The sequence below is a fragment of the Pteropus vampyrus genome, unplaced genomic scaffold (genome assembly GCF_000151845.1).
Source record: "Pteropus vampyrus isolate Shadow unplaced genomic scaffold, Pvam_2.0 Scaffold150, whole genome shotgun sequence".
Lineage (NCBI taxonomy): Eukaryota > Metazoa > Chordata > Mammalia > Chiroptera > Pteropodidae > Pteropus > Pteropus vampyrus.
The window spans coordinates 4,006,191-4,022,231 of record NW_011888931.1 but is presented as its reverse complement, the minus strand read 5'-3'; the positions used below and the strand labels follow the sequence as shown (position 1 = coordinate 4,022,231).

Sequence of the window (16,041 nt, the reverse complement as noted above, 5' to 3'; positions counted from 1 at the left end):
ATCTTCACATTCATCTATCTGTTCTTTCTAGTTGGTTTCTAACTCTCTCCTTCCATAATGGCAGACCTAAGAATTGTTTACTCCTATGAAACTTTATAAAATCCTGTACATATAACTCTCTTGTTATTATACTTGTTTTCTATTATTATCTTGAGGACTTCCATTTCTTTCTGGAATCCTTTTCATTCTATTAGGATCAGCAGGGATGGTATATGAAAAAGCATGGGGGAAAACATTTAAAATTAAACAAAAGAAAATCACTTACCTTTGTAAGACCAACGACTGCTAAAGACATGAGAGAAGGTTTTAGAAGAGGACCTGGTGATAAGAAATCTTGATGAGAACAGTCCTGGACTGTAGTTGATGGTTGGGGAAGCATTTCAACCTCATCTTCTTTGTCACTATGAGATTTATTATCCTCATATAAGGTCCTATTTTCTGGTCTCACAGTGGCATATTTTGCTTCTGCTACAGTAAAAACAAAGTAAAAAATCCATGAAAATACCTGTAACTTCATATCAGTGAATGACATAAGAACGAACAGTCTTCAGGTAGCTTACTGTTTTTCTGGGATTGTGGAACAGCAGTCATCAGCTTCGCTAAGCTTGGTTTCATGACATTCTAGAAAAAATTCATAGCTTTAAGCATCAAAGTTGATAACAAGAATGATAATATTCAACATTACTATGTGATCTCACACAAAGAACACAGGCTTTGGAATTATTCACATGTCAATTAGTGTCCCAGTTCTACCATATACAAACCTACATTTTCTCATGGGGTGAGGATTATGAAAGAGGACATAGTAAGCCTCACAATGTTTGTTACTTTCCTGACCCCTAAATGATTATTATCAAAATACTAAAATATTCATTACATTATAAAACTTACACCTGGGCAGTTTAGAGTACTATGGAACAAAAATTAACATTAAGACATTTCAATTAATTATGTGTTATATTTTGAAATATGTTTGCATGATTTATATTTATGTTAATTAGGTCGAGTGAGGGAAAATATGAGTTTTGTTTTTAGTAGTATCTTCTGCAGATAAGTTGGAATTGCAAACATTCTGTTTGTCAAAAGCTAAAAACAAATGATTGTCTAAATTTAACTCCTGCCAAGAAAGAGAGAAAGATAAAAAAGAATATACCCATGGGGTATAATTCATGAATGAAAGCCACATACATACTAAATAGAAAACCATGGCCAAATATGTTGACAATGGAGACAGAGAAAGATAGAATAAAAAAACAGACGAGGAAGAAATGTTTTCTGCAAAGAAAAAATTAGGCTAGGGGTAAAGCAGAAAAAAAAAAAAAAAAAGGTGGGAGGTAAAAGAATTAAAAAAAAAAAAGGCACATGACCAATCAAGTACGCGCTTGAGACAAGGAAAAAAAGAAAAGCATAAGTACAATAAGAATGTGGAGAAATGAATATATAATAAATGAATATATAATTTCAGTATATATAAAAATATATTTGTAAACTATCAGTACTACATCAGCATAATAACAAAAGGCCCTGTTATATATATTTTATATTATATATTAAGATATATAAAACTTTATAAAAATATACAAATAACATATAAAAATATATCTTGTATAAATATGTAAAATTCAATACAATATATTACATGTTAAATATATAGTTTATTCAAATATATAAATATATAAAAAATACATAAAACAGAAGCTTTTGTTTATAACATATCCCTAGTAATAGTGATTTGAATTCCTCTATAATTATTTGTTTATAAATATTACTGTAATAAAATGTTTAATTTTGTCACTATAAAATAAGTAATTCAATTACTTGAACATGGTCATTTATGGCAACCTGAAAGCTGTAAATGATTATTAAAGAAAGAGAAAAATTGAAAAAAAAATGTTCTTAACACATCTGCTTTCCACACAGAGACAGAATAGGTAATCAAAACACTAAGGAGTTATACATGGCTTGAAAAGGTATATATCATGGAATATGGGATGAGGCTAAGAAAAGGTTGAAAATTAGAATCTAAAATCCTAAGCTCATAATTGAAGGTTATTGAAAAATATCCTATAACTTACTTTCTTACTTTATCACTTATTTCTTATTTATTTCCTCCTTATTTATGACATATTTCCTCAACATAACTCAATTGAACTTATACACCCTAAATTTAAGCCATATTTCTAGGAATTCAAATACATTTAATTTTTATATATTATGCCTAATATATTACTTGTAACATTTCATTACGTAGAATGCTATTTGTCCTTGTTCATTTATTTGCATTCAAAAAATATTGAAACGCTTCTTACATGCAAGACCTTATTCTAGTGGCTCCAGTAAAAGCACACTTATGTTTCCTAACCTCCAGTAGCTTATAGCTTAGAGAAAACCTACTACAGTGATATAAGGGATTTAAAATGAATATTAAAATAACTATAATAACAAAATATCTTAAATTTAAAATTTGAGAATGTGATACAAAAACTCTGGGTAGATATTTTTTAAAACTATGATACAAAAATAACTGGTTTTAGTCAAGATGGCAGAGTCAGAAAATGCTGTGCAAGCCTCCTGCCACAACCAATCAAAATTACAACTAAATTATAGAACATCCACCCTTAGAACCACCTGAGGACTAACTAACTGAACAAAACTCACAACTATAGATATGCAAAAGAAGCCATAACAAGACTGGTAGGAGGGGTGGAGATGCCAAATGGGCTGGTACCACACCCACCTGTGGTCACTAAGAATCAGGAGAGATCTCAGCATAGGAGGTCCTTCCTTAAAAGTGAAGTATCCTACCACCACACAGGACTCCCCAGCTGGGAGCACCAGTGCTGGTAAGAGATGTCCCCAAAACATCTAGCCACAATAATCAGCAGGGATTCAATGTGGATGAGATGGGGTGGGGGGTGGGGGAGGCGGGTGCTGCTAGAGTCCTAGGCATCCCTCTTAAGAGGCCCACACATGGACTTATTTGCTGAAGGACACATTTGCTCTGAGCTCCAGTGCTGGGCGGCAGCTCGAAAGTGCCAGGGACACAGAAAAAATTAAATTGTCTGGCTTCAAGTCAGGGCTGGAAGGCTAGTTCTCTCTGCAATTTTGTTACTTTTTGAGCACTCCTCTCATGGAGGCAGCAGACGGGGACACTGTTTCATTGTTAAGCCCTCACCCACACAGCTGGAAGGCTGACATCATTGCTTCTTCGCTGAGCCTTCCCCAAGCCAGACTGCAGGTACAGCCTGGCTCCAAATCTGAGTGTCCATCAAACTCCTCACAATCTGAAATTTTCCTCAGAACCTGCCCCACCCAACTCACACACAGGCCTGAATCTCTCTCAATTACCGTTACTCACAAGTGATTGGCCTCAGCCCACACTGTGGACTTCCTTAAAATTTCTCAAAGTCCACAAACCCCAAACGAGAAGCACCTGGCCTCAGCATGCTCTACCTCTTGCTAAGTGGCCCCAAGCCTGGCAGTAATAGAAGCCGGCCTCAGTTCACAGTATAGCCTCTCCCAGGAGGCTTCAAAGCCAGCACAAGCTGCTACCAACTGTAGATCAGTTCGTAGCTCCTACTACATGACCCCAGGCTGGGCACAAGCAGCAGCTAACCTGGTTCTGCACTGGTACCTCCCCCACCACAAGAGGACCAATACACAACAAACCTGGACATCAGCATCAGACCTCGCTAAAGCAGCATCCAATTAGCTCCAAAAATGACACATCCAGAGAATGGACTCAGCAGGCACCAGAGCCCTGTTATAGCCAATCCCACTCCGTGAGGTCAGTCCACACATAACAGCTTGTCTGCTGTAGGCACAGCCAGTCCTCACAGCAAGTCAAGCTGAAGATCAATCCCGCACTGATGTGCCAACAGCTCAACTACAACAAGAAAGCACACACAACCCACACAAGGGGTGTTCCTGGAACTCTGAGCTCAGGTGACAAGTGGGACTGCCACCTTGAAGCGAAGGATTCAATTAGCGATTTGTAAGACAAGGTAGCAGAAAACATCAAATCAGAACAGCAAAAAGTTAAAAGAATTGAAAAAAATGAAGATAGTTTAAGGGACATCTGGGACAACATCAAGCATAATAACATTAGCATTATACAGTACCAGAAGGAGAAAAGAGAGAGCAAAAAGTTAAAAATATATTCAAAGAAATAACGACAGAAAACTTCCCTAATCTGGTGGAGGAAACAGATATACCAGCCCAGAAAGCACAGAGTGTCCCAACAACATAAACCCAAAGAGACCCACACCAAGATACCTCATAATTAAAAACCAAAGGTAAAAGACAAAGAGAATCTTAAAAGCAGCAAGAGAAAAGCCATCAGTTACCTACAAGGGAGCTCCCATAAGACCTTCAGCTGATCTCTCAAGAGAAACCTTGCAGGAAAAAAGAGATTGGCACAAAATATTCAAAATGATGAAAAGCAAGGACCTAAAACCAAGATTATTCAGCATAACTACCGTTTAGAATTGAAGAACAGATAAAGAGCTTCTCACACAAGAAATAGCTAAAGGAGTCCATCACTGCCAATACAATATTACTGGAAATGTTGGAGGGATGAAGAAGGAGGAAGAAGAAGAAAAAGGAGAAGAAAGAGAAGAAGGAGAGGGAGAAGGAGAAAGAGAAAATATCAAAAATATCAATAATACAATGGCAATAACTACACCCCTATCAATAATTACTTTAAATGTAAAGGAATTAAATGCTCCAATCAAAAGACACAGGGTGGCTGAATGGATAAGAGAACAAAACCCATACAGGTGACATCAAACTAAAATGTTTCTGCACAGAAAAAAAAAAAATCGACAAAACAAAAAGACAACATAATGAATGGGGAAAGATTAGCACCAATGGTACATCCAATAGAGGGTTAATATCCATACTATATAAGGAACCAATACAACTGAACATGAAAAAGACAATAATCTAATTAAAAAATGGACAGAGAACCTGAATAGACTTTTCTCCAAAGAGTACATACAGATGGCCAAGAGACATAAAAAGAAGCTCACCATCACTAATCATCAGGGAAATGTTCATTAAAACCCAATGGGATATCACCTCACATGTGTTGGAATGGCTATCATCATTAAATCAATGAAAAACAAGTGCTGGCGAGGATGTGAAGAAAAGCAAACCCTCATACACTGTTGGTGGGATTGCAAACTGGTGCTGCCATAATTTGAGGAAAACAGTATGGAGGTTCCTCAAAAATTTAAAAACAGAACTGCTCTATGACCCAGCCAGCCCACTTCTGGGTATTCATCCAAAGAAATTAAAAACATTAATTTGAAAACATATATGCATCCCTAAGGTTTTTGCAGCATTATTTACCATAGCCATGATGGAAGCTATCTCAGTGTCCATAGATAAACAAAAGATAAGAAATGAAATCTTACCAATTTGACAATGTGGATGAACCTATAGGGTATTAGTGAAATAAGTCAAGGAGAGATAGACAAATGCCATGTGATTTCACTTATTTGTGGAATTTAAAAAACAAACAAACAAAATAAACGAACAGAAGAGAAACAGAATCAGAGATACAGAGAACAAACTGATGGTTTCCAGGTAGGAGGGGGCTTTGCGGGCTGAAAAGATAAAGGGATTAAGAAGTAGAAATCAGCAGTTACAAAACAGTCAATAATATTGTAATACCTATGTATGGTGTCAGGAAGTACTTGACTTATAGTGGGGACCACTTCATAAGTTATATAAATGTCTAATCACTACGTAAAGACACCAATGTCATTTTACAAATGTCTAAGTAATGTCAGTATACCTGCAACTGACATAATATCGAATGCCAACTGTAATTAAAATAAAAAGTTTAAAAACGGTTATTAAGAATTTCTTCATCTAGACATGGTTATTATTTTAGGCAAAACATGTATTTTTCAATTGGATGAAGACTATAAAATATATTCTAACACAACAATTTAGAACATGGTGAAATCCCTGCGTAATGTGGGTTTTGAGAAAGAAAACTTAAATTTCAAAATTTCCACAATTTCTGCTGTTAGTTTTGTTTCAATGGGGAAACCAAGGATAGAAAACACTCTCTTCTAACAACTATATCATACAAAAATAAAAACTGTAAAAAAAAAAAATGTGTGTGTTATGTGCTCTACAGTTTTGCAACTGAAGGAAAGAAGGAAGGTTTCATGATTATTGCAATAAGTAATTGGTTCCATTAAAGATTTCATTAAGGCATGCATATTATAAAAGTCATGTTGGTATACTTTAAAAGCCACATTAATAATCTTTACCCTTGACCAAATTTGATATCTCCTTCATTGTGAGAAGCCTTTTTTCAATATAATTTTCCTATTCCTACATATTTTCGAGCCCATTCTTTTTTCTAGCCCCCACCATCAGTACTTATTGAAGAAAAATAAAAAAAGAAAACCTCAACTGATCATATTTCTATAAAATGATTTGCTCTGACCAATTTTTCATTACAAAAATAAAATAATGATAGGTAGACCACTACTAAATTTTAAGAGTAAGTCCTACACAAAACTAAATTCAAAGCAGGAAAATTAATTTTATGAAGGAGTACTTTACCCTGGAATCAAAATCAAAGTCTTCATCTTCTGATGTAGGCCATGAATCATCAACGCCAGGTTTGCTGAAAAGACTTTACAGTAAAAATATATAACAAAAATAAGTGAGTTTATTTCTTTAAAATGGCAACGACAACAAAAAATAAAGTAAAAGATCAGTTCTCTGTATATTAAATGAAGTTTCTTGATAATAATTAAAACTTTGCCTCTGTTTTAAAAAAGATTTTAGTTATGTATGTCTGCCTCCATCTTTTCCAACCTATGAAATATTCGATGAAGACACATTCAGTTCCCATAACAAAGAGTGACAGCCAATATACTGGCCAAGACCGAGATTAATTTGTTTTCACCAAAAGTCCTGAAGGCTGAATTGAAAATCCAATTAATGACTGATGTAACTTTTGTAATCTGAACTGGAAAAAATCTGATGACCTAAATCAGAGTAGAAAGGTATACTGTCCCTTCTCCATTGTTTGTCCCTGGTTCAGAGACTAATCTGTGCCAGTCAAAAATGGAAGTCTTGAAAAAAAAAGAAAAGGAAGTCTTGGTACTTTAACATGGAAACCACTTATTAAGATAACTCCAATTCTTCCTTTTACCCTCAAACAGTACAGAGAGTTCCTTGAATGTCTGGAATGTTTTAAAGTTAAATATACAAAAGTCAAAGAACAAATTTATATGTCGTTAGCCTTCCCACTCTCAGGTCCCTCTTCCACAGGGCTCCATGGCAGTCTCCAATCCTAAAAATTCAGCCTCTGAAGGCACAGACAGCTGAAACAAGGATGGGCTCGAAAGACCAAAGGTAGGAGCTCTCCATGTCCTTGCTCCTGGAAAACAAACTAAATGGAGCCTTAGTCATCCACTCACAACACAGGCATGTTTCCAGCTACCCAACTCCATTACTGATTTTTTATAGCCAGTTCCAGCCCTGCCCATCCCTCCAAGTACATGGGAAGGACATCAGCGAATTGGAAAAAGAGATGAAGATGAGGAGACATCTGCCTTGGGCCATAGATTTATGGTGTTCAACAATCTCCAGTCCCCTAGGACTCAAGGATATATAAGCCTGCTCTGTAAGTGGTAGCACAGGTAGATGATACCACACATCGATGTGCTGTAAAGAGACTCTTTCCCAGTGGTTCAAATGATTGAAATTTCTTTTGAAAGAAAACTTGAATTATGCTAGTTCCTCCAATTCAACAAACAAACAGAAAAGCAGCAACCTGTTCAGGACTCCCTTGAACTCCTTATTTAATTTGCCTTGATAGGCCATTCCCTACATCCTGCGTCCTTCCTTCTTGTAATTTACCTTTAACTTACCATAGATTCCAATACTTTGATCTCTTTTCCCTAATCTGATCTTCAATCTCTTTTCTAAAACCCTTATTCCTATCCTAACCCAGTGCTGTCACTCTGGAAACTTGGATTCTTCTGCTGATTCCATTTTTATCTTCTTCCACTGGGTTCATTAGACCCACTCCTCACCTTTCTAGTATTAAAACACTCATGTGCACAATGATAAAGAAGGAAGATAAAGAAGGGCTTAGAAATATAAATTTAAATCTCATTTCCATCACTGACTATATATATCCAAATAAATCGCTTTCATATCTTTGAGTTTCGAATTCTCCATGCAAACAATCACTCAGCCAGGACATTAAACGCAGGTTGAAATACTAGACGCTGTTTTAATTAATCACTAAGATTCCTTAAATTCCGAAAATCTATGTGCTTTTGGTTCTGTTTCAAGAAAAATAGACAATGCTTAGCTAGCACATATGGGAAAAAATAACAAAACAAAAGAAATACCAAATAAAATAGAGAAGTAAAAAAAAAAAAATTTAAATTCATGGAAGAAAAAAAGGCTATAGGAGAAAAGAAAAAACTTCAATTAGGCAAATATACTGGCCAGAAGGGAAAAGCAGACTGCGAAGTCAGTAAGTAGAGAAATCAGTTGGAAATATCCTCTAAATCAGGTATCCCTAACCCCTCAGCCATGAACCTGTACCAGTCAGTGGCCTGTTAGGAATCGGGCCACACAGCAGGAGGTAAATGGCAGGCAAGTGAGCAAAGCCTCATCTGTATTTGCAGCCACTCCCCAGCACTAGCATCACCTCCTCAGCTCCACCTCAGATCATCAGGCATTAGATTCTCATAGGAGCACCAGTCCCTGGTGCCAAAAAGGTTGGGGACTGCTGCTCTAAATAGATGTTGAATTTAATTAACATAATATAGTCTGTAATCCATCGCAAGAAGTGTAGATATCATTATACCTGAAAACATTTGCCTGATTAGGCCTTGCTTATGTAAAACCTATGGTTCTGTGGCCATAGCAGAGATCTGCCCTAAACACTTTGGTGGTAAAAACAAGATACTAGTTACAACTGCAGTTCTCAAGTACATTATTGCGAATGCTTAGACTAACTGAGCTTCTAAGTAAAACTCTAAATCAGGCTTAACAGATAACTAAATTAGACTCTCTGAGTTGAGCTGACTTACATCTGTATCTTGATGCCAGTGCTTCACTAGCACTTATCACTACAGGATGAGAGACTAGACAATGGATTTGAGAGCCGAGCTGACTGAAGGTCAAATCACAAGTCAGCCACTTGTTCATTATGGAATTATGGGTCAATGAATCAACCACCCTGAACCCAATTGCCTAATTAATAAAAAAAAAATAGGCTAAAATACCACAGCTATTTGGCAAAGCTATTGTGATGACACTATGAGACAACAAGTGTTAAGCACATAATATGATGTCTATACCAGAAGAGAACACTCAACAAATGTTAGTTTCTTTTTCTCTGCATTCCTTTAGTTAACATAAAATTTTTAAAAATCTGTAAAATCTTACCTGCTTACAGAGTCTTCTTCAGAACTTTCATCCACTATTAAAGAAAAAAGTAAAATACATTTGAAATTAAGAATAGAAAAATACAGGACTATTAAAAGACTGATTCTATGTTTAAAAGTATTCCTTTGGAACCAGACCTGAAAACTATATTAGAGTGAATATTAAGGATACTATTGGTAGGTAATTAATATATTAAGAATATTTACTTCCTCTCCTTTATATATATCAAATGCAAGAAAAAAATGGGATTTATCAAAATTTGATACCTATGAGTGAACTATTTACAATGATCATAATCCTAACCAAACTCAATCAAACTGACAGAATATGGTATCCTTAGTAGAACCAGGATCCTAAACTAACAATGTCGAACTTAAATAGCATTATTTTTCTGGACTTCTACCAAGAAGAGCAATTAGAGAAGAGTATACTTATTGTACTGTAACATGATATACCTTCTCCAACTCTTAGTCAAGACTGTTCAGTTTAGGATGAAACACCAGTAGTACCATGTTATATTACAGCTATTAAATTAAAATGTTAAAACAACCCCTCAAATTAAGTAAAGGCTGTAATTACTGTACAGAAAAGATTTCGCACAGCAGGTCTACGACTGCTATCCTCAGCAAGTCCCATTTGAATGGTTCGCCCTTGATTAGTGACTGGGAACCTGGATGGGAGAGGGTTCCACCATTCCCTAACTGACAAGAGGGGCTCACTGGGCCTTGACTGTCTGTAGAAACAAGGTGGTTCATGCTGAGCACTTGCTTTCCTTCTGGGAGTCTGGAATTTTGGTCCATGCCAGGGGAGGATGCCTGTGTAACTAGCGTGCCATAAAAACCTCGGGCACTGAGCCCAGTGAGACTCTGGTCCTGGTAGACAACGTCTCACATGTGGTGTCAGAACTGGACACAGGAGGAATCAACCACATCCTGGGAACTCCATAGAGAGAGGACTCCTAAAAGCTTGAGCCTGTTTCCTCCAGACTTAGTCCCATACACCTCTTCTCTTTCTGGTTTTACCCTAATCCTTTCACTGTAATAAACCACAGGCATGAGCACAACTATATGCTGAGTCCTGTCAAGTTTTCTAGTGAGTAACCAAAACTAGGTGTGGTTTTAAAAACCCCTAAGAAAATTGCACTATATAAAATTTTTATTATTTGGGTTGAGGTGTTATACATGGTGATGGTCAGAAGGCTATTTCACAAATTACCTGTCCTTGAATTTGTTTTCTGTAATTCTTGTTTTGGTGATTCCTGTAGATCTGTATTTGAATAAAGGTGCAAAAGGAATAAATGAAACAACGATGTCAATAATAATGTAAAACCAGCAACAATACTATTTTAATCAGAATAAAAAATAGAGAATCCTAATGCCAATATGTTCAATAAGTTACTATAAAGAAAATGAAGAGATCACACTGTCAATTTTCTCCAACTAAGCAGGGTTTCACTTTTTTTTAATAGTTATGAATCAATCAAGTGACTGGGATAACCACAGAAAAACATCTATCACATACAGTATAATAATGTACTACTTATTATAGTGTTCTTTTTGTTTCTAATTTTTTATTCATTTCTTATAAAATTAAAAACATACCTCACCTATTAAAAGTCAGTGGTTGACAAAACAAGACAAAAAGTTTAAAAAAGAAATTATACCAAATGTACGATGAGTTATTCATCAAAGGCAACACGTATAGATTAAAAACTGGTCTTCCTTGCTGACCTACTGCTCTTCTCTGTTCACCTTAATTCTGTTCACTCCTCATGTCCAGTTTAAATGCTAGTGCAAAACCTGGAAAGCTATGTATCATCTTAGATTTCTCTCTCCCTGCTAACTTTTTACATTTAATCATCCCTAAATCATATTAACTGTACCTCTTTTCTGTCTCCGCTTTATTTTGCCACAGCCACTGCTGGGCTCTTAACAGACAGCTTTCACAGGGGGAGAAAAACCCCATCATCGATATTTATTGTTATTTCTTAAACAAATAAGATTGTTTCTGCAAAACAAATGAGAAAGACATAAGTCCAGAGAAAAGACCAACATTTTAAATTGAATAAATTGAGCTTCTGACTTTTTTTATTTCAGCATGGGTAAGCGACAATTTCATAATGCACCGATGCTAGTCCAAGGAAACAAAAGCTCCCTTCATCTGCCTGTCTCTTTATGTGTTTTCCCTCAATCTATCCTCTATATGAGGGGTCAGCAAACTATGGCCCATAGGCCAAATCCAACCCGTTGTCTGGTTTCATAAATAAAGTTTTACTGGAGCACAGTCAGGCCTATCAACTTACATATTGTCTATGACTGCTTTCACATGCTAATGGCAGATCTGAGTAGAAATGACAGAGATCAGACGGCCTAAAATCAGGCTCTTTACAGAAAAAGCCTGCTGACCATGCAATAAACCATGAACAGCACACCTAAATCAAATCAAATCTTGTTACTCTTCTGCTCAAAACTCTCCAACGAATCCCTGCAGTAACTATTGCCTGCTATCTACCCACTGGCCATTCCTTAGTCTTCATTCTCATTGGACAATTATAAATGCATTTGGATATTTATTGTCCCAATAGACAAAAGAGGTGGCCTCTCTCAAGCTCTAAAAAAAGAAACGATTACTCTAAGCTAATCACAGTAACTGGTTTACCAATAACTGCTGTGGGAATGAGCATCTGAAGTAATACAGCCTATAAAATGTTAGGAGAAGGAAGTCCACTGCAAGCCTTTCAGTTCTCTAAACACACACACACACACACACACACACACACACACACACACACACACAGTTTAACAACACTAATCGTCAGGGAAACACAAATCAAAACCTCAGTACCTCTCACCTGTCAGAAATGGCTATCATCAAAATGTCAACAAATGATTAAGTGCTGGCAAGGATGTGGAATAAAGGGAACTGTTTCTGGATTTATAAACTGGTACAGTCACTATGTAAAACAGTATGGAGATTCTTCAAAAAATTCAAAATAGAACTGGCATAAGACACAGCAATTCCACTTCTGGATATTTGATAAATATCAAAAAAAAAAACAAAACAGTAATTCAAAAAGATACATACACCCCTATATTCACTGCAGCAATATTTACAATAGTCAAGATATGGATGCAATGTAGGTATCCTTCAACAGACGAATGGATAAAGAAGATGTAAGGTATGTGTATGTGTGTATATATATGTGTGTGTGTATATATATGTGTATGTATATACACACAATGGAATATTACTCATCCATAAAAAAATAAAATCTTGCCATTTGTGACAACATGGATGGATTTAGAAGGTATTATGCTAACTAAAATAAGACAAAGACAAATACTGTATAATCTCACTTAATATGGAATCTAAAAAGCAAAACAAATAAAACAGAAACAGACCCAGAGCTACAGAGAACAAACTGATGGTTGCTAGAGGAGGTGGGGGTTGAGGGGATAGATAAAAAAGAAGGTAAATGAAAAGTATGAACTTCCAGTTATAAAATAATCAGCCACGAGGATGTAGTGTACGGCAAAGGGAATATGTCAATAATACAGTAATAACTTTGCACGGTGATAGATGGTTACTAGACTTGTGGTGATCACATTGTACAGTATATAAATGTCAAGTCACTATGTTGTACAACTGAAACTAATATAACACTGTATGCCAAATATACTTTAATAAAAATTTATAAAAGAAAAAAAAAAACACCTAAAGGAAAGCGGTCCTCTGGCCTTTGGATATTGTCCCATAATATGATGCTTGGAGTCGTTGCTAATGAGCAGACCAGGACAGGAGACATAAACAAAACACTGACAACCTCACATCTGAAATGGGGACAACAACAGGGATCCTGACAGCATCACTGAACCATCAAAATCCCACTTCCTATTGTTTTAGCCACTGTTCATTCGGTCACCTATTGTCTGCAGCTAAAAGCATTCTATGTGATGCATTCCCTAAGGCCTACAGAATAAGACCTCTTCTTTTCTTTGGTACTAAAGACTCCCATAAGCATCCCTTAGCTGGGCCGTCATCCGACAACTCCCACAGCACATGTTCTGTACCATCAAAACTGAACGGCTCATAAATCCTGTAAAGTTCACTTGCGCATCTTAGCCTCGGCACTGCCGTTGCTTCTGCCAAACGTGTGATCCTGATAGATGTTCCTGCTGCCACATGTCGTCCTTCTGCCTCTTTACCTGGCAAACTTCTGCTCCCTCTGCATGCTTACCTGAAACCCTTCCCACATTCTTAAACTCTAAGTTCTCATCATGGACCTAAATAAATAAGTATCTGTAATAAGTATCTGGCACTTATTACACTCCAATAAAAAGATAATAAACACTAATAATTATAAGCTCCCAGTGGGCTCTGGAATCTAGTAAGCACTGAAAAGTATAGTAAATAATAAAAATGACAATGATAATAGACAAGCTCTTGGAGGACAGGGACTGTGATTTTAAAATGTTTATATTCTGCAACATCAAAATAACAGTACCTAAAAGACACTTCATAGTTAAATAGCAAACTATTAAGCAGACTAATGAATAAAGAATAAAAAACGTTGTCTTTGAAAATTGTTTTTAAAAACCACAACAGTAATCCAGGGACAGTAAATACAATATTACAAGCACCCTAAAAACCAAAACTCTACTTCAATTTTATATTTTCTATAACTTGCAAAACCAACCTACAGAAGTTTTTCATCAAGATCTACTAAGCTCAAGGTGTCCTCATACAGTTCAGCTTGCACCATGCACTCCGTGCCACATCCAGGAAGCACAGTAGCATTTTTGTGATTGTGAAACTTTTTTGTACTTTTTTATTGTAATTTGTTGAGTCCCAACTTAAGCTATGTAAATTTTTATTATGACTATATTTTGACTAATGGTGACAGAGCATCTCGTTCTAAAGAAATTACAGTATCATGACAATTATTCAACAAATAGAAGGAAACATTTTGTTCTAATGAAATCAACATATCTAATACTGTTTTGACTTATGAGGAACAAAGGTGATAACAATGAGACCTTCTTGGTACAAAAATAAGTAAAATAATCTATGCTTTTCAACAGGGCATTGCTTTTCTGACTTCTATACTATCAGTAGATAGTCGTACACTGGCTAAGTTTTGTGATTCTTATTGTTTGCTGTTTGTTGACAGTACTGGGAAGGTATTATTGAGTTCCTAGTTTTAGTTACATTTTGAGTAAGACAAATCACTATGTAATAACAAATGTTCATTTACTAAATGTAACCATTTTCTGTAAAAATTCAACAAATACCCATTTTTATAACAAGCCCAATTTGTTACAAGGTGATTATAGAGGAAACATATACTAACTTAAAAATCTTTTTTTTATTTACATAATGATATCATATGAGATTTTAGGGGTCACGGCTAAATAAATAAATATTTTCAGACAATACTGTCTCAGATATTAAATTACCTAAAATTAACTCTTTAAATAATTTTATTTTTTAATTACAGTTGGCATACAATGTTATATTAGTATCAGGTATACAACATAGTTAATAGACTTTTATATAACTTACAAAGTGATCACCCCCAAAAATCTAGTACCCATCTGACACCATACATAGCTATTACAATATTATTGACTATATTCCTTATGCTATACTTTACATTCCCATGACTACTTTGTCACTACCAATTTGTACTTCTTAATCCCTTCCCCTTTTTTAGCAACCCTATCTTTTGATTGGAGTATTTAATCCATTTATGTTAAAAGTAATTGTTGATAGATATATAGTGATTGTTATTTTATTATTCATATTCTCGAATTTTTTTTATCTTCTTATTTAAAAAGTCCCTCTAACATTTCTTGTAATACTGGTTTGGTAGTGATGAACTCATTTAGTTTTTTCTTGTCTGGGAAGTTCCTTCAATTCTAAATGATACCTTTGCTCGGTATAATAATCTTGGTTGTAGGTCCTTGCTTTTCATCACTTTGAATATTTCATGCCAAATTCCTACTGGTCTGTAAAGTGTCTGTTGAGAAATCAGCTGACAGTCCTACGGAATCTCCCTTGTGGTAATTGTTTTTCTGTTGCTGTTTTTAAGTTTCTCTTTGTACTTAAGCTTTGGCATTTTAATTATGATGTGTCTTGGTGTGGACATCTTTGGGTTCATCTTTTTAGGACTATCTGTACTTCCTGGGCTTGCATGTCTATTTCCTTTGCCAGCTTAGGGAGATTTTCTATCATTATTTCTTCAAAGAGGCTTTGAATTCCTTGCTCTCTCTCTTCTCCCTCCAGTACCCTATATTGCAAGTGTTGGTATGCTTCATGTTGTCCAAGAGGCCCCTTAAAGTATCCTCATTTTTATTCTTGTTGGTGTTCTGATTGGGAGTTTTCTGTTACCTTACTTCCAGATCGCTGATTTAATCCTCTGCTTCATCTATTCATTCTACTGTTGATTCCTCCTCCTAAGGTATTCATTTCAGTTATTGTATTCTTCATTTCTGACTGGTTCCTTTTTATGTTTTCTATCTCCATATCTATGTTTTCTATCTCTTTGTTCAAGTTCTCACTGAGTCCATCTACTCTTCCTCTAAGTTCATTGAGCATCCT

General features: G+C 35.7%; 1 protein-coding gene across 3 annotated transcripts in view; it reads right to left on the bottom strand.

Moving 5' to 3' along the window:
* Positions 1-16,041, bottom strand: part of ANKRD26 (ankyrin repeat domain 26) — a 72,065-nt gene that overhangs the window by 43,217 nt on the left and 12,807 nt on the right. For all 3 annotated transcript variants that reach the window (XM_011369515.2, XM_011369514.2, XM_023536173.1), the window contains exons 6-10: positions 10,657-10,707; positions 9,442-9,475; positions 6,586-6,658; positions 561-621; positions 266-468 (exon numbers count right to left, since the gene is read on the bottom strand). In XM_011369515.2, the coding sequence (XP_011367817.1) occupies positions 266-468; positions 561-621; positions 6,586-6,658; positions 9,442-9,475; positions 10,657-10,707 (422 nt within the window). The remainder of the gene's footprint in view (positions 1-265; positions 469-560; positions 622-6,585; positions 6,659-9,441; positions 9,476-10,656; positions 10,708-16,041) is intronic.